The sequence below is a fragment of the Microcaecilia unicolor genome, chromosome 6, assembly GCF_901765095.1.
Source record: "Microcaecilia unicolor chromosome 6, aMicUni1.1, whole genome shotgun sequence".
Lineage (NCBI taxonomy): Eukaryota > Metazoa > Chordata > Amphibia > Gymnophiona > Siphonopidae > Microcaecilia > Microcaecilia unicolor.
Genome location: NC_044036.1, coordinates 97,021,948 through 97,049,341, shown reverse-complemented (window position 1 = coordinate 97,049,341; position 27,394 = coordinate 97,021,948). Strand labels below are relative to the sequence as shown.

The 27,394-nt window shown below is 42.9% G+C and overlaps 1 protein-coding gene across 1 annotated transcript in view; it reads left to right on the top strand.

The window, feature by feature from the left end:
• Positions 1-27,394, top strand: part of LHX4 (LIM homeobox 4) — a 122,877-nt gene that overhangs the window by 85,206 nt on the left and 10,277 nt on the right. Inside the window, 2 exon segments of the mRNA XM_030206946.1 lie at positions 13,089-13,291; positions 16,996-17,150. Coding sequence (XP_030062806.1) covers positions 13,089-13,291; positions 16,996-17,150 — 358 coding nt within the window.

Sequence of the window (27,394 nt, the reverse complement as noted above, 5' to 3'; positions counted from 1 at the left end):
CAGCTATAAGGTGTGTATATATATATATATATATATATATATATAAGGTATAGCAACTTACATTATCTACCAGATCTGAAGATAGAAATTGTGAGGGCTGGGGTCTCTTACTAGAAAAATGACTGGATGCAGAGCATGCGATCCATCCAGTCCACTCATCCACACCAACTGCTCAGCTCTTCAAATCCCTTCTCCTTCAGAGATCCTGTTTGTCCCATGCTTTTTTTGAATTCAGATATTGTCCTCATAGGTGCCCCATATAAGAGGCTTGCGGAAGCTAAGCCTTACCAGGCCAACCTAAAACTTCCCCTCCTCCCTGTCACCATTTGCTCACCTCCCAGGGCACTGAGTCTGCAGTGGCAACAACAAAAAGAAACTTCAAGCTTCCCTTCCCTGCTGTTACTCACCCATGCACTCACTTGCTTGCCTGCCTGCTCAACCTGCAGCCTCCCTAAATCGGTGGCTATAAATAAACAGGAACCATGCACTGGGCCATAGCGCTGTGCAGGCCACTGGTGGCTCTGCAGTTCCCTTTGATTAAGAAGTTACATCATAGGAGGTGAGACCAGCAGAGCCAGCAGTGGTGCATACATCTCTATGGCCACATGCATGGTTCCTGTTTATTTGTAGCCACCAAGTCAAGGAGGCTGCGGGTTGGGAAGGAAGCAAGTGAGTGAGCCAATGGGTGGCAGAGAGGGGGAACTTATGGTTTCTTTTTCTTGCTCAGTATCAAAAGAATGAAAAAGATAACTGTGGCTCTAAAAAATCAATTTAGACAAAATATTGAAGAGTCCAGTATTGCTACAAAGACATATATCACTTCTTTTACTTGAAACGAGGAAAAGACCTCAATACACCCAAATGCTTACTTGGATTTTAGCGTCTTTAACTGAGGTTGTAGTGTTCATCATCGGTCTAAAAACCTTGTAGTATTTCTTTTATTTTTTCAATTTAATTCCGACATGTTGCTGAGTGCAACGTACAGGATACAATGTGATCATTATAATGAATGACACCATTCTTTGAAATCCTTACATGTCGATGCACAGTCCCTGAAGAAGCCGATGAAGTGAAAGGGATCTGGCCACCGTCGGGTGATAGCTAAGTGCTCAACTTTTTGTGTTTATCAAATAAGTTTAATGCATAGTCATTACCAAATGAGTAATAAGGGAATGCTGTCTTCTGTGAAAAAGTAAGAAGAAAAGAAATAGGAAGAATATATGTTTTTAAATCAAGGATTAAAAATTAATAAATGAAAATTAAATTGAAAAAATAAAAGAAATACCACTAGGTTTTTAGACCGATGATGAACACTACAACCCCAGTTAAATACACTAAAATCCAAGTAAGTGTTTGGGTGTATTGAGGGCTTTTCCTCGTTTCAAGTAAAAGAAGTGATATATGTCTTTGTAGCAATACTGGGTTCTTTTTCTTCTTGCCATTGGGTGAAGGTATCCATGGGTAAGTGAGTGACCAGGAATGAGTGGGTGGAGAGGAAAGAAAAAGAGAGATAGGGTGATACTGGAGGTGAGGAATGGGAAGAAAGAAAGAGATGGGAGGATGGGGAGGGAAGAGGCAGAGGGGTACAGCTGGTTAGTGTTAGGGGGAAGAGAGAGAGTGAGAGACGTGGGGGCGATGGTGGGAGAAGAGAGAGAGAAAGGTGATGCTGGATGGTTGGGGGAGAAAGATAGGGGTGATGGATGGAGTAAAGAAAGACAGGAGTGATGTTTGAATGGAGTTAAGAAAGAGAGGGGTGATGGATGGGGAAGAAAGAGAGAGGTGATGTTGGATGGTGGGGGGGGGGTGGGAGAGACAGAGGGGTGATGTTGGATGGTGAGGAGGCTCAAGAGAGAGAGGGGTGATGTTGAATGGTGGGGGGGGGGGGGTGGAGAAAAACAGGGAGGAGATGTTGAATGACAAGTGAAAAGAGAAAAAGAAGATCCTGGATGGGAGTGGGAGAAACAGAGAGGAGATGCTGAATGACAAGCAGAGAGAGGCAGGAGTTCCTGGATTGCAGGGGTTGGAGAGAGAGAGAGAGGGGATCCTGGATGGCTGGGGGGGGGGGGGGGGTAGAGATAGAGACAGATCTTCAATGGATGGCGGGGAGAGAGAGACAGAGGCAGATCCTGCACAGGGGGGGGGGGAGTGATAGAGACACATCCTGGATGGTTGATGGGGGGAGAGATACAAACATAGGGGATCTTTTACTAAAGCTTAACTCAAGTTATCTGTAGCAGAGCCCATAGGAATAAAATGGGCCCTGGTACTGATAACTCGAGCTAAGCTTTAGTAAAAGACCCCCATAGAGGGGAGATGCTGATTGCCAGGGGGGAAGAGAGACCCATACACACACACACACACATATTGCAAGGCTGAGGGGAGGGAGAGAGAGAGAGAGAGAGAGAGAGATTAAGGAAATACTGCATGGCTAGAGAGGAGTTAGCAAAAGACTGGGGAATAAGAGAAGCAGAATGGGAGGGTCTGGGTGAAGGAAAGAGATAGAAAGCACTAGGTAGATGCAGTAAAAATGAAAAAGGGACAATGAAGACTGGATAGTAAGACTGAATTAAATCTGACTGGACAAAGGGAAGAAAAATGGAAGAAAAGCAGAAAGGAAAATATCAGTGTTGGAGATGGATATAGTGGAACAGGTTAAGAAGACGTGAAAAGAGAGAAAAATGACAAATGGAAAAATGATCATGGAAGAGTTAAGAGGAAACAGGAAAACATAATCCAGACACAACAACTTACACAATTAGAAAAATTAAATGGCCAGGCAACAAAAGTAGAAAAAATAATGTTATTTTTAATGTAGGATGAAATTGTGTGGTAGCTGTGTTAGTCCACTTTAAAGGTTAATAAATAAAAAGAAAAAATGGAAAATAAAGTGATAACTTTTTATTGGACTAAATACATTTTTTACTATCTTTCAGAGTCCAAAATCTCCTTCCTCAGGTCAGTAAACTCCAAAAAGCTAATAAAAAAATGCATTAAATTAGTCCAATAAAAAGATATCACCTTATTATATATTCTTATTTATTTATTTTTAATTTAGGGAGTGGAATGTGTCAGCTTTGGAAATGTGCATCTGTTAAATTTATATTTTGCATAACATAGAGGGACAAATATCACTTTCTATTTATCTGGTGTTGCACTGTACGCAGAGTCTGGTATCTTGGGGTTTCAGTTTAATTTTTTTCTACATATTTCTATTTTTATTTGTGGTTACTTATTCTATACTTAGGGCTCCTTTTACAAAGCTGCACTAGTGATTCCAGCATGACAAATGTGACAAAGCCCATAGGAACTGAATGGGCTTCGTCACATTTGTCACGCCAGAATCACGGCTTTGTTAAAGGAGCCCTTAGTGAAGGTCTGTCTCTGGTTTTATGGGGAAAAAAGCCAGGTATTGTGTTAGCATTGAATGTCTGTATAGAATAGATCCATACTAATCTGGTTTGTTTAGTTTTCCCAATATGTGTATTGATGTTTTATTGCCCACTACAATGTTTTTGGTGCTACCTTTTGATAGGTTGGCCCTTGTTGTGTGACTTCAGGAAGTTAGTACTATTATTTTATTTATTTATTTACAAATTTATATATCATATAATCTAATAGTCTAAGTGGTTCACAGAATATTATGGTATGTTAGATTTGCTTTGTAGGTTCTAAGTGACTTTTTAAAGGTTTTGTATTAATTCAGAATATTCCTAAAACTAGATTTTGGATTTAGCTCACAACATTCTCAATTGTAGCTCAATGTAAGTTACATTCAGGTACACTAAGTATTTTCCGGTCTCTGAAGGGCTTACAGTCAAAGTTTATACCTGAGGTAATGGAGGGTTAAGTGACTTGTCCAAGATCTGAAGGAGTGGCAGGTGGATTTGAACCCTGGCTTTTCTGGTTCTCAGCCCACTGCTCTATTAGGTACGGCTAATACAGATAATACATAATACAAACATGTTTGGTAATTCCACAATGAACTAAAACCTGGTGGCCATTTGGTAATCCACCAAAAACATTGATTTTATCATTGCCAGTAACCACAGAATTTCTGTTACACTGCTATTGAACATCGCTGTTTACATGATAAAGATAATGGATTGGGGAGCTATGGCTGACTGGGAGCCAAGTGTTAAAGTGCTGGTGTATATTTCCTGAATGCTGAAAATATTGTTCAGTTTAATATGATCTACTTTGGCACATAATTCCCTGGAGTGTGTTCAGTGTACATATTACTATCAGTAACAGAGGGAATAGGGGGGAGGCAGCTGGTACAAGTGCACCAGAAGAACACTATGAAGGGGTCCTTCTCTGCTGTGTCCAAAGTGTCCCCACTATCCCTATACTGCTAACAAAGTTGTTGCCACCCAAGGACTTAAATTTGCACCACCCTTTCCCAACCCTACCTCAGCTTAGCCTCCCCAAACATCTGAGTCACCAACCACCTATGACTCCTCTCATCTCCACCACTCCCATTCAGGGCCGCCGTGAGACTGAGCCAAACCCAGGGCAGCGCTGCCGCCGGGCCCAGGGCAGAATTGTCATCACCACTGCTGCCCCCCCCCCCCAGATCGGTACCGCCGCCACCACCCCCCTCCCTCCCGCCCGCCCGCCCACCCAAAGTACCTTGGCTAGCCCCACCAGCTGCAGGCAGCATGGCTCCTTCCTCTGCCCAACATTGCCTGCCCCTGCAGCTGCTTTTCTCAGGTCGCACATGCTCAGTCTCAAAACTGAGCATGCGCGGACTGAGGGCCTCAGCAGCTGCTAGGCAGGCAGTGCAAGGGGGTCCCGGTGCCAGAGTTTTCTCTCTCCTGCTCCTGTCGGGACGTGATCATCTGGGTCCCATCAGGAGCAGGAAAAGAGAGAGACCCCTGCGCGGGCCCCCCCCCCCCCCCCCGGAGGCCTGGGGAATTTTGCCCCCCCCCCCGCCTCAGCAGCTATGCTCCATTGTGAAGCTGTTTCATATATCCTTCACCTTTTCTGTATGAAAAATATTATTCCTGAATCTATGTCCTTTCACCCTTATGACTCCCTCATTCCAAAGCATGTTTTCCATTGAAAGAGGCCCATTGTGCATTTATATCTTGTCTCTCTTCTTCTTTTTCTCAAGGGTAGATATGTTTTATGATGAAGAACATTAACCATATTAATAGCTGCCCTTTGAATCAGTTCCAACCATTTGGGTTTCTGTCAGGTACTTGTGACCTGGCTTGGCCACTGTTGGAAACAGGATACTGGGCTAGATGATCCTTTAGTCTGACCCAGTATGGCTATTCTTATGAAAGTGTGGTCTCCAAAACTGTACATAGAACTCCAAATGAGGTCTCACCCCTTAAGAAGAGTCACTATAATCAGAAATGAGTGTACTCTCTGTTATGTTGAGGATCATAGTGCCTGTGTCAGTGCTGCAGCTTTGCACTCATTTTGGAATAGTGATGTGGTTCCACCTGGCCATACAGCAAAACCTTCCAAATGATATACTACAGACACTATGGTTTTAGGAGCCCATGTGAATATCACCATATGTCAAATTTAAGCATAAACAGGGGAATCACTCACTATTGCTGACAGATGGCATAATATGTAATCTCCAAGACAAATACAAAAGTGTAAGATTATAGACGAAAAGACAGACACGCAGAGATAGATTTAATCAATGAAAAGATGAAAACATGCAGCTATATATTTTAACATTATTTTCCCTAAAATCTTCTTAATAGTTCCAGTTCAAACATTTAAATAAAGACAATTTTGTTATTTTAAACTTTGGTTGGAGTACTACAAGGAGGATTTTTTTTGTGGGTATTTAACCTTTTTAGAGACCCAAATCTCTCTAATACTCTTTATGTTCTCTTACCCTAACCTGCCCTCCTCATATGACCAAATTGGACTAAAGATTTGTCTGTTAATCACTTTGTCAGCATCAAACACATCTGTTCCAAAGAGTTGAGACTGGAGAGCGTCAGCACAAAAGCAAACCCTCTGATTCCATAAATCTCTCATCTCCCAGCTCCAGTTTGTCTTTAGATCACCAATATCTTACCATTTCTCCACATTTTTCCGGTGGTGTGCACTGAATGTTATTTTGTTTCGTTTTGTTTTTTTCCCTTTATTTGTTGCTTGCTTATATTTAAAAACAAATAAAGGGAAAAAGAAAAAATTTTGGATCTAGACTCCTAAAGCCTCTCCAGGATTGACCATACTCACTCCTTCTATGCCTCTTTCCAGGAGTGAACTGATCATTCGGGCAACTGGGCAGCACCTGAGGGCCCAGAGGCTGTAGGAGGTCCAGAGGCTCCCCCCCCCCCCCCACCGCACACTACAGCCCTCGGGTCCAACATTGAAGGGAAAGGACAACACTCTTTCCTGCCCGCTGTTGCTATTCTGCCTGGCGTCGCTGGGTTTTAAAAATTGCTGCCGAGACCCGCAAGACTACCTTAGGAAGTCTCAGCACCCATTTTCAAAATGCAGCAGTGTTGGGCAGAGTAGCGGTAGTGGGCAAGAAAGAGTGGGGGTTCTTTCCTGCCCTCAAAGAAGCTACTAGACCACCAGAGTCCTTCAAGGCAGTACCAGGGAGGACCCTCTGAGGCTCGTGGGTCTGTAGTGTGCAGGAGGGGAGCAACAGCTGCGGCAGTAGGGGGAGTTGTAGTGTGTGGATTCAATTGAGCAATACTACTACTACTACTACTTATCATTTAAAGTTGTTGGGACAAAAAAGTTAACAATAGTTGCATTCATTGTAGTTATGGTACTTTTACGGTTTACTCAAAAAGTACTATATTAGGCAATAACTTTTCTACTTTCACTTAAGTGCATTTTTTTAATGTGTTTGTGGGGCAGTGAGGGACTTAGTGCAGATGTCCCTAGATATATTCTCTGTGGGGAATTGCATTTCAGCCATCCTGCAGCAGGGGGTGCTGGACCTGCTCTGTCCCTGGCTGAACTGTAGAACTACTATGGCAAGATCCATTATGAGGAAGTGAGGCTGCCTGTTCAGGAAGGAATGGCTTCCCAATACACAGGACAGAGCAGATGAGAGAGGTCCCAGGAGGAGAAATCCCAGGAGGAGCCGGGTCCTTTGCACAGAGAAACGTAGCCAAAAGAAGCGTTTGGAAGAGAAGCGCTGGAGACCAGAGTGTGATTGATTGACTGGATTTGAGTCATTGAGAGTTGGCTGAGGTAAACCCTGAGAATAAGTGATAGCATATGTCTGGAGCAAGCGATGAGGAGATGTAATTACTGTGTATGTGCGGGAATCAAGGAACCAAACTGTATAAGAGTACTGCACCATTAGTACTGTTCGTTGAACTGTGTAAGAGTGCTAGAACGTTTGGTATTGCTTACACTGAACTGTATGAGTGTTGGAGGCCAGGCATCCACCAGCCTTACCGTACAGAAATATTCTCTTAGATAATTCCTGTCTCCTTTCACCTTCATCCTACACCTTCTCATTCCAGTAATTCCTTTCAAATGAAAGAAGCCCACCTCCTGTGCTTTTATACCACAGAGCTATTTAAATATCTCTATCATATCTCCCCTCTCCTTCAAAAGTATGCATATTGAGATCTTTATCTTTCCCTGTATGATGAAGACCACTGACCATTTTAATAGCCTCCCTCTGACTTTACTATCACTTCCTTTTTCCTGCCGGCCATTCCTTTCGTTATGCCAAGCATCCTTCTGGCTTTTGCCATTTTCTTTTCTACCTGTTTTACTACCTTAAGGTTATCAAATACAATCACCTTCAGGTTCTGTTCTTCTTTTGGGCACAGAAGTACTTCACCCCCATACTATATGCTCCCTTGTTTGTTTGTTTTTTTTTGGGGGGGGGGTTATAGCCCAAATGCATGACTGTATTTTATAGCATTAAATCTTAGCTGCCATGTTCTAGATCATTCTTCAATTTTCACTAGATCTCGCCTCATTTTTTTACACCTACTGCAGATATTGGTATCATCCACAAAGAGGCAAAACTTACAGAACAGCCCTTCTACAATATTGCTTGTAAAAAATGTTAGAAAGAACTGGATCAAGGAATAATTCTTTGACTCACCAGTTAATGCCCTTATCCTCTGAGTAAACAGGAAACACCATTTACCACTACAGCTTGTTGCTTCCCACTCAACCTGTTTCTAACCTAGTCAGTCACTTTAGGTTTAGGGCCCATATCAAGGGCGTTCAATTTATTTATAAGTTGCCTGTTCAGATGTCAACAGCTTTGCTGAAATCTAAATGGACAATAATCCTGATCTGCAGATTAATCATATGCTTATAGATCAAGTTAAATATCCTCTCTCCCCTGTCATCAAAATCAATCAATCCCTCTCATTAGAACCTCAGGTTAATTCTCTGGTTAAAAGCTCCTTTTTTCTAATGAGAAAATGAAAAAGAATCAGAAATTTGTTTTCAAGATTGAGCAGCTTAGACTTCTCGTTCAATCTTTACTTTTGTCAAAATTAGATTATTGCAATTTGATATACCTTGGTGCTCCTAGGTATACCCTGCAACAATTGCAGACTGATTTTTTTACTCTGTGCAAACAGGATAAAATTTCTAAATTTTATAGGGAGCTTCATTGGCTCCTGATTGAGAACAGGATTCTATTTAAATTTCCTTGCATATTGTTTCATGTTCTAAATGGTGATTGTCCTGAATACCTATTATCTCACATGAATTTTCAGCTTCCTCTAGGAGTAGGACTATAAACTGCTCTCCTTTGCTTTTCCAGCAATCAAGGGCATTAAGGGGTACTTTTACTAAGCTGTGGTAAAGGGAGTCTGCACTAGCGTCAGTGCGTACTTTTGACATGCGCTGAGGCCCCCTGTTACCGCAGCAGTTAAAAGGCTGACTTTTTTGCTGAAAAAGAAATGGCCATGCGGAAAGTGAACCACTTGCTCTGTGGCTATTTGGGGGGGGGGGGGGGAGCACTTACCACCACCCATTGAGGCATTACATGAGGCTAGGATCAGGACTGGCCAAGTCCAGAGGAATCGAGGAGCCTGAGCTGAGGTCTGAGCTGAGAAGACATTCTGAGGAAGAGAGCAGGAACAAGGACAGGCTGACTGGAGACATAGACTGGAACAAGGGCAGGCAGGCTGGAGAGATGAACAGGAACAAGAGTAGGCAGGCTGGAGAGATGGACTGAAACAAGGGCAGACAGGCTGCAACTCATAGCATGCAAAAGCCAGAATACCTGTTGCAAAGGCACACCATGAAAATGCCAAGGTTCCGTAAATAAGCCCCAGCTCATGATGTCATCTTCGGGCATTCAGATGGTCCTCTCACCACTGGCCCTTTAAATTCTGTCCCACAATGCACATGCTCGCCTAGAAGAACCACCATTGGCTGGCAACAGAGGGAGCAGTGATGGAGTGGCCTGTATGGCTGGCAGGGCTAAAAGCAGCAGTGCAGGCAGCCCACCATACAGAGAAGGCAGCCTGTAGCCCTGGAATGAACTGCCTGCCCCTGATGCCCACCGCCAGTGGGAGGTAAGCTGGGACGTGGGACATGGCTGTGGCCATGATGACCATACGCATATACTTTTACACTTCTATGCATTTTTACTGGATCATTTTAGAAGGGGTGGTATTGAGGTGATCATGATTTTTTAGTTTAATTATGGAAATCTTGGTGGGGGACAAGGCCTATGAGCCTAAAAGATGATTGAGGGGGTGTAAAACTGAAGGTTTGTCTAGGCTTCCTTTTACTCTTGCACTGGCCTTGGCTGGTTTCACTCTAGCTCTTGCTATTTGCAAGTTCCATATCCAGGTCTCATTTCACCCAAATTCTACTCCTGACTTCCCATGACTCTTCAGCCTATGCAGGCACAAGCTATGTCTGACCCCACCCAAACGCCCATCACCAGGGCTCAGGCCCCATCCCAAGCTCTGTAAGTAATCAGAAGGGGGTCACTTGACATTTTAGCTATAGGTCACCACTGTAATAAACCTTTCAACAGCTGTGCTCTCTTCATCGGCTTTTCCATTGACCCAATGAAGGAAGCATAGCTTTCAAAAGCAAATCAGAAATGTAATAATGTAGGACCTATAAAAGTCACTTTCAACTTATTGTGGAGTTTTATTTCTTTGTATCCAAGCAAACTAACATAGCAACCACACTACTCTTAAAAACTCCCAATTTACTCTTTTTATAATTTTTATAATGTAGAAAATAGCAATCTCAACTTGTGCAAAATCACAAAGACACGGTCTTGAATAAATCTTAATAGATGGCCATTCTTTCAACAACATAACGGGGATCTCTATTTCACCGAAAGGCTTCTTCAGGGGAGAATGAAGACTGCTGCCACAATTATTCAGCCTCATTCACATAATCCAAGACTCTGTAAGATGAAATATATATGAAAGTCCCAAGATTTTCACTTTGTGATTTTGCACAAGTTGAGAGTGCAATTTTGCACATTATAAAAATTACAAAAAGAGTAAATTGGGAGTTTTTATGATCTATGACTGAAGCAAGTCAACAATTATATTAACTGAATAGCTAGTTGGCAGTACAGCTATTATGCTGGCCATATGATATCTTTTCTCCCATTATATCAAATATCATTTATTTCAGATTGCTGTGCATTCTGCTGTTTTAGGGTTTTCTTTTCTTTTTTTAATAATGAATTGCCATTTAGATTTGTCACTGTGCTTCTTGCTATTCAGACTGCAGAGTTCCTCACATTATGGTCATAAAAACAATTCTAAATCAAACATGTCACTGCAACCTTTAGGCCTTACAGTCTTTGTGGTCCACATAGATTCACTGTGGCAACAAATTCAAAGGATGCCTTCCTCTATCTGGAAAAGTCAAGGAGGAATGTATGCCCAGACTGCTTTTTTTTGCAGACTGAGATGTACTTAAATGCTCAGTGGTCTTTCAGGGATTTGTTTGATATTGATTACATTACAATATAGTATAGGGTACCTGAAACCTTGTACATGTGTGTCTGCAAGGGTATGTCCACATGTATATATTATACGTGTGACGTGAATGTATTTGTGCAAGTGTTACATGTTCCGGATCTAGGCCTCTGTCTACCTAAGTGCAGATATGTATCTATTTCACATTTGTGCTCCTGGATGTTATGCTAAAGTCTGCCTCTGACAGTTGTTAGTGTTACATATGTCTTTGCCTTTCTATGTCACAGCAGATTTTAATTTAGAGCAGTCTGGGTAGCTCACTTTAAAAGGACAGCTAATTTACATTTCCAAATTTGAATCCAATTGCACATCTCTAGCTCTTAAAAATGACTTTTCTGAATAATAGTTTTAAACAACAATAGAAGCATTTCAATTACCATCACCAGGACACTGCAGTCACCAAAGTATGATGGGGACAGCCCTGTCAGATATTTGAATTTACCAGTTATAACTCTCAGATTTTGTTTTATGTTCTCTCATAAATAGTCACTATAATATAATAATCAAATCATAACAATGTTTTATTAAGTCTTCTTTTAAATATTCAGTATACAATCCATTCATAGTTCCACACTCATACTGGCATGCACATAACTATGTAAAATGTACAAAACCAAACCCTTCCATTTTCAATACTCCAATAATGTTCTGTTATGATAGAACCATAATGTTGTCCAAGCTTCACATTTTATATGACAATTCCACTAGATCCACTGAGTCCTGCAACAAAATTGCTATTCATCAATGTTCAGACTTCTCCAATAGGTTCTCCCCCGTATTAGAACGCAAAGAGCAAAGATTTATCTTTGAATGGAAAACAGTGCACCCGATGGGATTGAATAGAGAAATTGATTGGTCTGGGATTCAGTGAGTGACAGTCTCGGAGAAACTATTTCTTCACTCAACGTGTAATTAAATGCTTGAATTCGTTGCCAAAGAATGTGATAAAAGTAGTTAGCTTAGCAGGGTTTAAAAAAAGGTTTAGCTAGCTTCCTAACAGAAAAGTCCATAAGCCATTATTAAAATGGATGGGGAAAACCCACTGCTTATTTCTGAGATAAGCTCATAAAATGTATTGTACTGTTTTGGATTCTTGCCAGGTACTTGTGACCTGGATTGGTCACTGTTGGAAACAGGATTCTGGGCTTGATGGACCAGCTAATGTTGCAATTAGTGTGCGGCCATTAAAAAAGTTAGCGCATGAGCCCTTACCAACACCTAATTTGTAGATGGTAAGGGCCCACATGCTAATCCTGTGATAATCAGTTAGCGTGCGATAATGTAAAACATAAAACAATAAGCATTGCAATACTGGGACAGATCCGAGGTCCATCAGGCCCAGTATCCTGTTTCCAACAATGGCCAATCCAGGTCACAAGTACCTGGCAAGATCCCAGAACAGTAAAACAGATTTTATTCTGATTATAACAGAAACAAACACCCACTCTGCACCTCAGACTTGCCCCCCTCTGTGAATATGTAATATTTTTTAGTTTCTTGCTTCAGATTGTGAAAGCAGTCTCTCTCTCTCTCTCTCTCTCTCTCTCCAACACAGATTGAGCCAGGTATCATTATTTCCTTGAAAGAACTCTATAATGATGAATTAATTTAGTATCCATCATGATAGTGGTGACAGTAATTAACTTGGTATTAATGCAGGTAAAATATGGACCTGGTGTGCAGTGAGTTTCACCGATATAGCCACTATTTTAATGGCCAGTGAATCCAGCTTTTATGCAGGCAGAGACACTCAGCTGACCTTCAGTCTCTGAGAAGTACTGTATATTCTAAATGTGCCCTGATTCTTGCACTCCAAACAAGAGGTTCATACTCATCTTTTGTATTAACTACAACTGGGGGATTAAAACCACCTTAATTTGATTCTGACTTTGGAGCTGGCCTCCTAGTGAATGCTGGGAAAAGTAGTCTACTGAGATAAACTAAGAAGCAAATTCCAAAATGCATTAGACTATGAATTATATATCAGGACTGGTCTAACATGTCTCAAATGGTTTTCTTCCCAGCCTTATAGAAATACTACTGAAACTCTTGCAATCTTAAAATGCAAATCTTCTTGTTCAAGGAACAGGGATGGGATTGATCATCTATTCATTCCCATAGTGGCATTATCAGAGTATCTACTGTGCTTTTTTCCAGGCGGTTTGGCACAAAATGCACAGCCTGTCAGCAAGGAATTCCCCCAACCCAGGTGGTTCGGAAAGCGCAGGATTTTGTCTATCACCTTCACTGCTTCGCTTGCATCATTTGCAGTCGTCAGCTGGCAACGGGTGATGAGTTCTATCTCATGGAGGATGGGCGACTGGTCTGCAAGGAAGACTATGAGACAGCTAAGCAGAATGGTAGGTTTCAAATCCAGGCTGCAAATCACAAAAGAAGAGAGGAGAAAAGACAGGGAAGGAGCAGTAGCAGCTGATCAGGATAAGCAGGAAAGGCAAAGCTCATTCAGTAATAATCTCCTCTTAAAGATATTACATATAGAATTTTCAAAATATTTTGAAGCAGAAATCTCTCCCAACTAGGGCCAGATTTAAGATGTTTATGTCCCTAGGCAGGACTGGAAGGTGAGGGCAGCTTGCAAAGGTAAGAGGGGGGGGGGGGGGTCTGGAGACTGAAAAACAGGGGCAGGGTGTTAGGCCACGGTGGTGTCTCTTTAAAGTGCCACTGAAGGACAGCCCTAAAGGAAGTGAAGCAGGTTCCTGTTAGGACTGAGTACTTGGCACATGCAGCATTTGGTGCCCTAGGCAGTTGCCCATATCACCTATTCCTATATCTTGGACCACTCCTACCATTAAAGAGAGTGTTCTGGCAGCCCCTCTTCACAAAGACCAATGTACTAAATATCAGCTATTAATACACATTAATGAGACGTTCAATGCATGTATTAATGGTCAAGATTTATGATATGCAAATATTTTCCACTGAGAGGAAGCTAGTGCTGCATTAGTGAAATAGAAATCTCTGCTCAATTAACTAATTTAATTAATGCAGATGGTAAAGGATGCCTGCAAATAAATGCATCTTCCTGAGGATGCCAATGCACTGTTACATTTTACACATTTTAACATGTGTACGTTTTCATTGCACCAAGAACTATTTAGCACATTTTTCCATCTCTTCAGTATCCCCTGGATTCTTTATATGGCGCCCAAATTTGGGCATTCTTCTGAGAAGCGTGCACAACTCAATTGGCTAACAAGCCATTAACAAGCAATAATTGGATGCCGACAACCCAGTTACCGACGTTAATTGGCACCAATTAGGATTTGCATGCACATCTGCCTGTGAACTATTCTATAACACTGGGTATCTAAATCCCAAAGTGCGCAACCCAAAAGGTGGGGTGTCCACAGGAGGGTCAGGGGTGTTCCAAAAAGTTGGGTGCAGTGTAATAATAGGTCTCCATGCCCACAGGATTTACACCAGGTTTCAGCAGGTGTAAATCTGGGGCCAAGGGTTGTGAGCAGGAATCACACTAAGCACTCTTCTATAAAGTATACACACCTTTTATAACACCAATATTTTCTGGTGCCCATTTTTGAGTGCCATTTATAGAATCCCCTCCCCTATATGTTTTGTATTCATGTATTAAAAGCACTATTAAAGCACATTAACCACTTGTGTTTAATTCTTTAGGTATTTAACACACATTAGTGCCTCTGGTTCTAGTAACACATTTTAGTACATTGGCCTTGAAGTTTCATCTGTAGGTCTTCTTATCCATCTAATCAGGAAACAGTTGGTCCATATAGACAATTCTTCTAAGTGGAAACCACTGTTTTGGCCTGTTGCAATTACTGATGGCGATGTCACTTTTCCTTCAAGAATAGGAAGTATTTAGACTGTCATGCACCAGCCAGAGAAAAACGAAGGTATTGTTATGAAAGATGCAAAATATTACCATAGATGGGGGTTCTTTAAAACGAATCAAATACGAAACCTATTGGTCATGAAGACGCAATTCCCTTACACTCTCTGCAGAAGGCAAGTCCACTACACGTGCCAGAATTGAATGCCCTCTATTTTCCAAACATTAGAAATGATGTGCGTCAGTTTGAGTTACCTGTTTTTATCTCTGATTGATGTTCCTTTCATACTTTTATATATTATAATTTGTAAACCACTTTGACCTGTGTGACAGAAATGGCAGTATATCAAGTTTGATAATAAACATAAATATAAACAATAGAACAGAGATCTAAGAACTCTCCTATAACTAGCAAGAGTGGACCAGAGTCTAAGGATGGAGAGAGGCAGAAAAACAACAATTACTCTAAAACACTAGTGAAATACTAGAGCCTTCCAAATGCCTGATAATTAAAGTGAAAATGGAAGTGGTCTATGATGGATTCTAATGTACATTGGCAAGATCAGACTTCTCATTGATTAAGGATTCTGTTTGAGCTCAGTCAGTTCTGCTCTGGTGACTGAATTCCTCTTTGCACTATTGATGACAAGAGCATGATTTTAATACTACTCTGCCTCAAAATGTTGGTATCTCAGGCATAATTGCATAGGTCTGTACATTTGTAGCAGGCTTAGTTCTTCTAAATCTGAACATCTAGCTTTCCTAATTGAAAGATAACATAATTCCTCTGCATACATCAAGAACTAGGGATGTGCATTCGTTTGAAAGGACATTTCCCATGTTGTTTCATGCCATTATTTTTATGCGTGAAGCAACAGAACCCCCTTATTTTCTATGTTGTAAATAGTGTGCACCCTTCCACAAGAGTGCATATTATTGGGAATGAATGCCACTGTTTGTGAAGAGTGTGCTCTATTGGAAAATAGTGAGCACATGTTCCTGACAGAATACATATATGCGAATAGTGAGCACATAGGTACACTATTGGGAAATAGTGAGTACTCATTCTTAATAGAATACACATGTGCGAACAGTGCATACATGTGTGCACTATTGGGAAACAGTGAGCACTCATTCCTGATAGAATACATATGCATGAATAGTGAGTACATATGTGCACTATTGGGAAATAATATGCACTCTTTCCTGATAGAATACATATGCATGAATAGTGAGTACATATGTGCACTATTGGGAAATAGTGAGTACTCATTCCTGATAGAATACACATGTGTGAATAGTGTGTACATATGCACACTATTGGGAAAGAGTATGCACTCTTCCAAAAGAGTGAACACTATTTCCCAACAGTGCACACTCTTTCAGACGAGTGCATGCTCTTTCCAAAACAGTGTGCACTACTAACAGTATTACTCTTGAACCAAAAATCTTTTTTTAAAGCAAACAAAAAGAAGATTCTCATAAATGACATGGGAAACTAAATGAAATATTTAGGCTGCACATCCCTATCAACAACCATATCCTGTTATTCCAGTTTCCGTGAAACACAGCCATGTTCACAAGTTGTAGAACTGACCTCAAAAACACATGGATCCATCTGATACATATTGGAAAGAATATCACAAATGTGTTATGAAACAGATAGAGGAAGGTGGAAATGCACAGAGCTGGACAATGCAAGAAGCAATCCATGCAATGAAGTTGTGGTGAGAAAGTATGAGATGCTAGCACTATACTGAAGTCACAGATGCTCGGAGTATTGTGAACTCACATAAGAGCAGAAATGAAACTGGCACTACACAGAGATCAGAAAGAAGAAGATGAGCATCAGGTATGATAAAGAGTTTGCAGTGGAACACTGAGGAAGCCCACTCTACACTTTTTATAGCAATATTATGTAAGGGAACTGACATTGCAGTTTGGTTATTGTAAAGGAATTGCTTGTTGGTTAATGTGAAATATTCTGGGGAAGCCTGCACAGCACAGAGTTGAAGACAGACTTGCTGAAATCCCACACAGCACTGGTTTTGCAGTGGGATTCTTAGCTACATTTTCATGAATGCAGTATGAGCTTTCTTAAACTTTGCAGTCCACTGGCAGCATTGATTTTGGAGTGTATTAAACGTCCAGTCATAGGATCCAGGATTGTGTCAGAATTAGGTTTACCATTGCCTCATTCTTAAACTAGAAAAAAAATCACCTCTTCTTCTATTGTAGATGACTCAGAGGCAGGGGCCAAGAGACCCAGGACCACCATCACAGCCAAACAGTTGGAAACATTAAAGAATGCCTACAAGAACTCTCCCAAACCAGCTCGGCACGTCAGGGAGCAGCTTTCCTCTGAGACAGGACTGGATATGAGGGTAGTGCAGGTAAGTTGGCATTTGGAAACCCTCTCCTTTCCGCTGTCATTTTATCAAAACCCAGGGTATGTGAGCATACCTCTAATCAGCAGGCAAAACCGAGCAGATGAAAAATAGGATCTATGAATCACAATCCTGCCCCTATCCACTAGGAATAGCTTAGTGTTTAGGGTAGTGAGCACAGAACTAGGAAAGCCAAGGTTCAAATCCTGCTTCTCCCAGTAACACTGATTACAGCCTTGGGCAAATCACTTCACCCTCAGGTAGGACTTAGAGCAATAATATTCAACCTTTTTCATCTGGCAGCACACTTACAAAGCGCAAAAAATTGTCAAGGCATGCCACTGGAATTTAACCCATACCTGCCCATTCCTGCTGATCCATTCTATTCCCACCCACCCCCCACAAGTAATCTATTTCATCCCCGCCCCCCGCCCCCCCATACCTGTAACCTTCAGAAGTAGTTATTTCATTTAATTATGCTACTGAACTACATTAGACTGTGGCAGAGACCCATTTACAAAGTATGTATTCTTCCCAATTAATTCTTCCCAATGCTGCATCAGCCAAGGCAGAGAGCAAGTGAATCTGCGCTGAATTATTGAAGGGAGGAGGCGGTACTTGGATATCTTGGAGGACTGTGGGTATGTAGTTGGTCACAGAGGCTCATATACTCCCATGGAAACCCCACTGACCTGCAAGGGATTCCCAGAAACCCCATTCCTATGCAGTAGCTCATTGTGGCACACCTGGGAAGCAGCAGCAGCACACTAGCTGAAAAACGCTGACTTAGAGTGTAAGCCCTCTTGGGCAAAGAAATAACTTGTGTATGTGAATTGTAACTTGCAAAAGTCAAGTATTAAATGTAAAATCCACCTCCTGATATGCATTTCATGCATAATAATTTACACTACATTAAAGAACCAGTTTTTATTAAACAACCTAGTTAACCAGGGAGTTCTCTTTTTGAAAATTTACTTACACATATCAGGACACAATGGTGGCCAAATAATTTGTTTCCTCGTTTCTGTGGGTAAAAAATAGGGGTATGGGGGGGTCTATAGAGCATAGCCCCTCACCCTTAAGAAAAGTCCCTTTCTAACTAGCCTGGGCCACCTTAAGAGCACTGATCCCACCCTGGGAGGAAGTGAGCCCTGAGTCAATATACCTGGGAGTTTGAAAAACAGGGCCAGGGTAAAGTTAAGGATGTCCAGGGAGGCAGAACTAAAGCCCAAGTCTATGCCATTACTGAAAGCAGTTAGCCTCTATGACCTGGCTCAAGTAAGTGGCGTAGCCACAGGTGGGCCTCTTAGAGCTCAGGCCCACCCAACAGTACGTTTAGTGGTAGCTGGTGGGATCCCAAGCTCGGCCATCTGAAGACTTCCTTCTGATGGTTATGAAAATGCTACTCTCCATGATACCGGCACCTGCGTATGTTCAGTTTTCAGCGCATGCCTGCTGCAGACTGCCAAGGTGGAGATATTTTTTGGGTGGTGGTTGGGGGAGGGGGGAGAACAATTGGTGCCCACTCAGTTCTTCCCTAGGCCCACCCAAATTCTGTTGTCTGGCTACGCCCCTGAAGCCAACTTTGTTTTCTTGTTAAGACTTGCAAGCCTTCCTGAGGTCTGGCTGATGCCAGAACTGAGTCTCAGAAGACCTGAGAACTTACAAGCTGTGTTTGGGGCACGACCACTCCACCAGCCATAGACTACTTGGCCTGCTAGCCAGAGGCCTACTCAAGACAATTAATAAACCAGAGAAACTGTTGCATCTGAGGTTCCTGGCCTGTGAGGTAACAGGTCCCAGGGTTTAGGTGAATAGCTTGTCTGGCTGCATTATTCCCAGGGCCACCCCAATAACCCTCGTCCAGGGTCTCACAGGGTAAAACTAAATGTGTGGATGTGAAAATTCAACTCCACATGCATAAGTTCCTCTACCTAACCGAACCCCCCCCCCCCCCCCCCAAGGGAACACCTCTATAATCTGGTGACAGGTAGCAACATAATGAAGGTACTGTACTACAATGGATCCACAGAAGCTTAGCTGAAATTGGGTGGCGGGGGGAAGAGGGGTTGGTGGTTGAGAGGCTAGGATAGGGGAGGGCAGACTTATACGGGGTCTGTGCCAGAGCCGGTGATGGGAGGCGGGACTGGTGGTTGGGAGGCGGGAAATACTGCTGGACAGACTTATATGGTCTGTGCCCTGAAAAAGACAGGTACAAATCAAGGTAAGGTATACACATATGAGTTTATCGTGGGCAGACTAGATGGACCGTGCAGGTCTTTTTCTGCCGTCATCTACTATGTTACTATCCAGCTTTTAATCGAAAGTAATTGCCGGCTATTTCCCGACACAAATCGGGATATGGCCGGCGATTTCGCAAAAGCGGCGAAAAGTATATATTCGAAAGCTACATTTGTGATAGCTTCGCCGCTTTCCCTTCGCCTCGCCGGCGAAAGTTCAAAGGGGCGTGTTGGCGGCGAAGCGAAGGCGGGACATGGGCAGGCTTGGGCGTGGCTACCAGATGGCCGGCTTTCGCGGATAATGGAAAAATAAAACCCGGCAATAAGCAGTATTTCGCCGGGTTTACTTGGTCCTTTTATTTTCACGACCAAGCCTCAAAAAGATGCCCCAACTGACCAGATGACCACCGGAGGGAATGGGGGATGACCTCCCCTTACTCCCCCAGTGGTCGCCAACCCCCTCCCACACTAAAATTATTAAAATACAAACCTTTTTTGCCAGCTTGTATGCCAGCCTCAAATGTCATACCCAGCACCCAGACAGCAGTATGCAGGTCCCTGGAACAGTTGTTGTTGGTTGCAGTGGATTGCAGAAAGGCAGAGCCAGGCCCATCCCCCCCCCTACCTGTTCCACTTGTGGTGGGTAATGTTGAGCCCTCCCAAACCCCCTCAAAACCCACTGTACCCACATGTAGGTGCCCGCCTTCAGCCCTTAGGGCTAGGGTAATGGTGCACACTTGTGGGCAGTGGGTTTTGGGGGGGGATTTGGGGGACTCAGCACACAAGGGAAGAGTGCTATGCACCTGGAAGCTAATTTGGTTGTTTATAAAAGATGTTTGAAGTGCCCCCTAGGGTGCCCGGTTGGTGTCCTGGCATGTGAGGGGGGACCATTGCACTACAAATGCTGGCTCCTCCCACGGCCAAATGCCTTGGATTTTGCCGGGTTTGAGATCGCCGGCAGTTTTTTTCCATTATTGCGGAAAAACAAAAGTGGCGATCTCAAACCCGGCGAAATCCAAGGCATTTCACCGGCCCACACCGTATTATCGAAAAAAAAGATGGCCGGCCATCTTTTTTGAAAATATGGTTCTGGCCAGCTGTTGCGCCACCGCCAAAATAGATCGCCGGCGACCTATTTCGCCGGCGACGTTCGATTATTCCCCTCTAAGTTACATTTTATAACAGGATGCCTATATGAGAAATCCATAAAAACATTTATTTTAAGATGATTTTATCATACCTTATGCTATGAGTTTATCTTGTTGGGCAGACTGAATGGACCATACAGGTCTTTGACCACACATAGTAACATAGTTGATGATGGACGATAAATACCTATCTTGGAAAACAAAATTGTAAAACTCAGTCAGACTGTCAAAGGTGTTATCAATAATCATCATCAGTCCATTATATATATATATTTTTTTTTTTTTTTTTGCTTCAAATAATGATCATGAGAGACAGGGTTTCAATTCTTGACATATTGAGTGAATTTATTTATTTATTTGTTACATTTGTATCCCACATTTTCCCACCTATTTCTAGGCTCAATGTGGCTTACATAGTTTCAGAGAAGCACTTGCAGACTCCAGTGTAGACAAATACAAGGTGATGTTGTGGTTAAGTAGCTCGATAGAGTTAATGTGGCGCAACCACATTGGGATCGTGCCACGGAAGATTTGTGTCCAGTCTGTACCGTGATTTAGTTACGTTGTGTTGCATAGATTGGGCATTTTATGTTGGATCAGTGGGGTATGCCTTTTTGAACAGGTGAGTTTTTAGGTTTTTCCGAAAGTTTAGGTGGTCATTCGTATTTTTCAAGGCTTTTGGTAATGTGTTCCACAGTTGTGTGCTAATGTAGGAAAAACTGGATGCATATGTTGATTTGTATTTGAGTCCTTTACATCTTGGGAAGTGAAGATTTAGGTATGTTCTTGCTGATTCAGATGTGTTTCATATTGGCTGGAAAGTCATATTTTTATTCACATTTTGGGGGGTGGGAGGGGGTCAGGGCCACTGAGGGATTAAGGGGTCAACCCTGATTCCCTCCAGTGGTCATCTGGTCATTTAGGGCACTTTCAGGCTTATTTTCGAAAGAGAAGGGCGCCCATCTTTCGACACAAATCGGAAGATGGGCGTCCTTCTCCCAGGATCACCCAAATTGGTATAATCAAAAGCCAATTTTGGGCATCCTCAACTGCTTTCCGTCGCGGGAACGACCAAAGTTCACGGGGCGTGTCGGAAGCCTAGCGAAGGCGGGACTGGGGCGTGCCTAACACATGGGCGTCCTCAACCGATAATGGAAAAAAGATGGGCGTCCCTGACGAGCACTTGGGCGACTTTACTTGGTCCATTTTTTTTACGATCAAGCCTCATAAAGGTGCCCGAACTGACCAGATGACCACTGGAGGGAATCATGGATAACCTCCCCTTACTCCCCCAGTGGTCACCAACCCCCTCCCACCCAAAAAAAAACTCTTTAAATATTTTTTGCCTGCCTCTATGCCAGCCTCAAATGTCATACCCAGCCCAGCTCCATCACAGCAGTATGCAGGTCCCTGGAGCAGTTTTATTGGGTGCAGTGCACTTCAGGCAAGCGGACCCAGGCCCATCCCCCCCCCCCACCTGTTACACTTGTGGTGGTAAATGTGAGCCCTGCAAAACCCACCAGAAACCCACTGTACCCACATGTACGTGCCCCTCTTCACCCCTTAGGGCTATGGTATTGGTGTACAGTTGTGGGGAGTGGGTTTTGGGGGGCTCAGCACCAACCGTAAGGGAGCTATGTACCTGGGAGCAATTTCTGAAGTCTACTGCAGTGCCCCCTATGGTGCCCAGTTGGTGTCCTGGCTTGTGAGGGGGACCAGTGCACTATGAATGCTGGCTCCTTCCACGACCAAATGGCTTGGATTTGGTCGTTTCTGAGATGGGCATCCTCGGTTTCCATTATGGCCGAAAATCGGGGACGACCATCTCTAAGGTCGACCTAAATTTCACGATTTGGGCATATTATTGAAACGAAAGATGGACGCCCATCTTGTTTCAATACGGGTTTCCCCGCCCCTTCACCGGGACGTCCTCAGGAAAACTTGGGTGCCCCTTTCGATTATGCCCCTCTTTATGTGCCTTATTTGTTCTATAAACGGGTCTAGACCAAAATATTGAAGTTTCAGCCCTAGATGTTTCCGTTTTATTCCATTATGGCTATAAAATGTCCAAGTGTTAGGAACGGCCTAATCCCACCCCCGAAACACCCCTGACATGCCTCCTTGTGATTTAGACAAATTGCAAATGAATTGCATAGATAAAGATCTGCAAAACAGGTTTTGAAAATACTGATTTGGACGTTTTTGTGAGAAAAACGTCCAAATGCTGCTTTATGCCACTTTTTAGATGTTTTTCTCTTTCAAAAATTAACCCCGTGGAGGGGCATAATCGAACTGAGACAACCATTTCTAAGGACGTTCCAGCGAAGGGGCAGGGAAAACCGTATTATCGAAACAAGATGGGCGTCCATCTTTCGTTTCGATAATACGGTCGGGGACGCCCAAATCTCAACATTTAGGTCGACCTTAGATATGGTCATCCCCAGTTTTCAGCCATAATGGAAACCGAGGACGACCATCTCAAAAATGACCAAATCGAAGCCCTTTGGTCATGGGAGGAGCCAGCATTCATAGTGCACTGGTCCTCCTCACATGCCAGGACACCAACCGGGCACCCTAGGGGACACTGCAGTGGACTTCAGAAATTGCTCCCAGGAGCATAGCTCCCTTAACTTGGGTGCTGAGCCCCCTAAACCCCCCTAAAACCCACTCCCCACAACTGTACACCACTACCATAGCCCTTAATTATGAGGGGGAGCACCTACATGTGGATACAGTGGGTTTTGGAGGGTTCACATTTACCACCACAAGTGTAACAGGTAGGGGGGATGGGCCTGGGTCCGCCTGCCTGAAGTGCACTGCACCCACTAAAAACTTCTCCAGGGACCTGCATACTGCTGTGATGGAGCTGGGTATGACATTTGAGGCTGGCATACAGGCTGGAAAAAATGTCTTTTAATTTTTTTTGGGTGAGAGGGGGTTGGTGACCACGCGGGGTGTAAGGAGAGGTCATCCCCGATTCCCTGTGGTGGTCATCTGGTCAGTTCGGGCACCTTTTCGAGGCTTGGTCGTGAAAAAAAGGGACCAAGTAAAGTCGTCCAAATGCTCGTGAGGGACGCCCGTCTTTTTTCCATTATCGGCCGAGGACGCCCATCTCTTAACCACGCCCCGTCCCACCTTCGGTACACTGCCGACAAGCTCCCATGAACTTAGGTCTTCCCCGCGACGGAAAGCAGTTGAGTACACAAAAAAAATCAGCTTTCGATTTTGCCGATTTGTGCGACCTCGGGAGAAGTCTAGTGGTGTCCCTATAAGAAGTATCTATCACACACTGCATACTCATATATACTTAAAAATGAATCAAAACTTTTGGCCTCACAGCAAACCAGCTTCTGTACATCTATAGTTACAATAACACTACAGTTATTCTAATTCTTGCAAATAAGATAATGATGGCTAGAGGGAGCGGCGCCGTTAAAGTTGAAACTCCTCCTGTCAAATGTTATCTTCCATAGGCTGTCATATACTGTTTATAAACACTCTTCAGACCTAGCCGGCCAGGTTTAGGCATATAAAGAATCACATAAATATTTATTTATTGGGATTTATTAACCGCTTTTATGAAGAGATTCATCCAAGGCGGTGTACAGCAGGTACAGTTTAACATAAAACTTACAATTTTGTTAACAGCATAACAATAGTAAAATGACCAAGTATAAACACAAATACAATAAATGAGGTAAACTTGAAAACAGTAAATTCAAGCCTAATAATAGGGCTACCATGAAACAGGATCAAAAATATACACATTTAACAGCACTGAAATTCAAATAAGAGATATAATGCTAATGAGATCTAATAAGCACACATTAGAACATTCAAATAACATAGATATGATACTAATGCTTTCTACAATACAGCTTACCATATAGCTGAGGGACCAAATACAGATACATAGATGAGGACAATATGTGTGGTACAGAGTCAGTTGGGATAGATAGATGGTTGGCTAAACTCAAGGTAAGTTCATTGTATAGTTAAGAAAGATATAAGGAACTGATCTAAGTTACAGTGTGTGTAGCAAGCTTGTCCAGGTGCAGAATGAGTGTATAGTCAGTCCCCTATGTATTAAAGGCTTGGGAGAAGAGCCAGGCTTTCACCTGCCTCCAGAAGTAGAGGTAGTCTCAAATTATATGTAGCCCTTCTGGGAGTAAATTTCAGAGTGTGGAGGCTACTCCTCAAAAGGCGGGTATCACATCATATAATTTCTTTTGACAAGGGTACAGATAATGATGATCCTTGAGAGGGCCTTAGAGGTCTCAAAGATGTGTAAAAGGCTAACTTATTCTTTAAGTATTCTGGCCCATTTTGTCTGAGGGCCTTAAAAGTCAAGCACAGAGTTTTGAATTTAGCCCTGTAAGGTACTGGTAACCAGCGTAGTTTTTGCAGGAAGGGTGTGATGTGGTCATGTAGCTTCTAGCCATCTATCAGTTGTGCTGCAGCATTCTGAATTAGTTGGAGCTGATGCAAACTCTTTTTGGTTTGACCAGTGTACAGGGCATTACAGTAGTCTAGCTGTGATATTGTGACATGGACCACTGTGGTCAGACTTGTCTTTTCAGTATATGGAGAGAGATTTCATAGGTAATAGAGACAATTTTTGAAGGTTGATTGAATTTGTGGGATCATGGTTAGTGATGAGTCTAGTAGTATCCCAAGATTCCTGACTTGCGATTTTAGATGGAGTTCATACTTCCCAAAAGGTATTTTGAAGTTAAATATTTGTCCACTTGTGTTAGGTACCCAAAGAATCTCTGTTTTGCTTGGGTTCAGGCAGAGTTTGTCTTTGTTTACCCATTTCTGAGTTGGTGTCAATTTGCTCAAAGCTGAGGGTTGATCTGGTTCAGTGGGTATGAGTAGTTGCACATCGTCAGCATAGATGTAGAATTTTGTGTCCATTGACTGAATCAACTTAACCAGAGGCTTGAGGTAGATATTAAATAAAATGGGACAATATGGATCCCTGTGGTACCCCACAGTTCAGTGCACAAGGTAATGATGTGCTGTTGCTGAACAGAACTGACTGTTGTCTGTCCTGACAAATAGGATTTGACCCATATAAAAACTGTGCCACTGATACCTGTAAGCATGATATTATGATTCAGTGTCAAAGGCTGCTGAGAATCCAGCAACACTCATATTGAGGCAGGTCCCCTGTCAAGATTTCTGTGATCATCAAGAAGGGACACAAGAATCATCTCTGTTCCATACCCATGTCTGAAGCCAGATTGACATGGGTCTAGCTAATTACTTTCAATTGGCCAGTCAGTGAGTTGTATGCATACTGTGCGTCCTATAAGTAATGTTAGATACTGGTTGGTAGTTTTCGAGCGTGTCGTGGTCCAGTGAGCTCTTTTTCAGTAATGGGTGCACCACAGCTCTTTTTAGTGTTGCTGGCAGCTGCCCTTCCACAAGAGAGGAGTTAACAATTTTGGTGGCCCCTTCAATGAGGCCTGTGCTCCCTCGTTGTACTGTCTTTGCTGGGCAGGGATCAAGAGGGCAGGTTGTAGGCATAGACCTTTCAGGATATTTTCAAGAGCTTCCTCTGTGACCTGGTTGAATGAGTCCCACATGGCTGTGCATGGTGGGGAAGAGGGAGTGCTCTTCATTAGCTGGTGGGAGCTTTAATGGGACTGTCGGTAGGTCTTGATGGAGACCTCTAATTTTGTTGTCAAAGTAATGGCAAAATTATTGCTGGTTAGTTGTGACTGGAAAGGCTGGTTCTGTTGTGGGGTTTGCAGTAGGCTGTTTACTATTTTAAATAGCTGCTTGATTGAATTTGCAGCTTGTTCTATATGTTGAGAAAAATATTGTGTCTTATAGTTGAGCCTGTCTTCATCTAGGAGAGGTTTTCACCATTTTGTTTTCAAGTTGACATCCTTGACACTTAATGATCCGTATTTCTGGGGAGAACCATAGGGAATGTTTGTTTGTAGAGCACAGGGCCTTCTTTAGAGGGACCATTTTTTCTAATGCCATTGCTAAGTGTGCATTCCAGATATCAACATGTTCTGACACTGTCATCATCTTTTCATCCACATGGGGATAGGATAAGGCCTCTAGGAAGTTTTCAGCAGTCAGATTTCTCATGTCTCAGATTACCTTCCAAACTTTGATTGGGCCCATCTATCTTATGTAGTCCTTAATAGAAAATTTGATTAGAAAATGATCAGTCCATGATAGGGGTGTTATCTCGATGCCACCAGCCTTGTGTTCCAAGACGTCAACCCCCTTTGCAGAACACCAAGTCTAGCATATGACCCTTTTCATGAGTTGGAGATTTGATCACCTGAATGAATCCTAGAGCTGCCATCATATCAAGGAAGGCAGCAGTAGTGGCGTCTGGAGTTTTGATGTATAGGTTATAGTCTCCCATGATCAGTAACCTAGGGTAGCTCAGGGTTACCTCAGTCATCAGGTTCAGCAGTTCTTGCACAGATGATGTGTTGTTGCAAGATGCTCTGAAGACCACGAGCAGCCACATTGGTTCCTTATCTCCCAGCTGGATTAGGAGGCATTCTGACTCAGACAGGTGGGAGATGGAGACTCTGCACAGTTTAGTTGTCTCTCGGATCAGGGCTCCTACCCCTCCACCTCGGTTCCCTTGTCTTAGTTGGTGCAGGATAGAGTATCCTGTGGGGCATAGTTCAGCCAATGGTACTCCTCCACATTCATCCAGCCAGGTCTCGGTTATTCCCAAAATGTCTAAGTGGTATTCATTGATGACATCATGGACAATAGGAAATTTTTTATTGGCTGATCTGGCATTTACTAAGCCCAAGTTTCCAAGTAGTCTGTTTGTGATTGTAGTTGTAGTTTGAGGGGTTACTTGATGGTGGTAGGC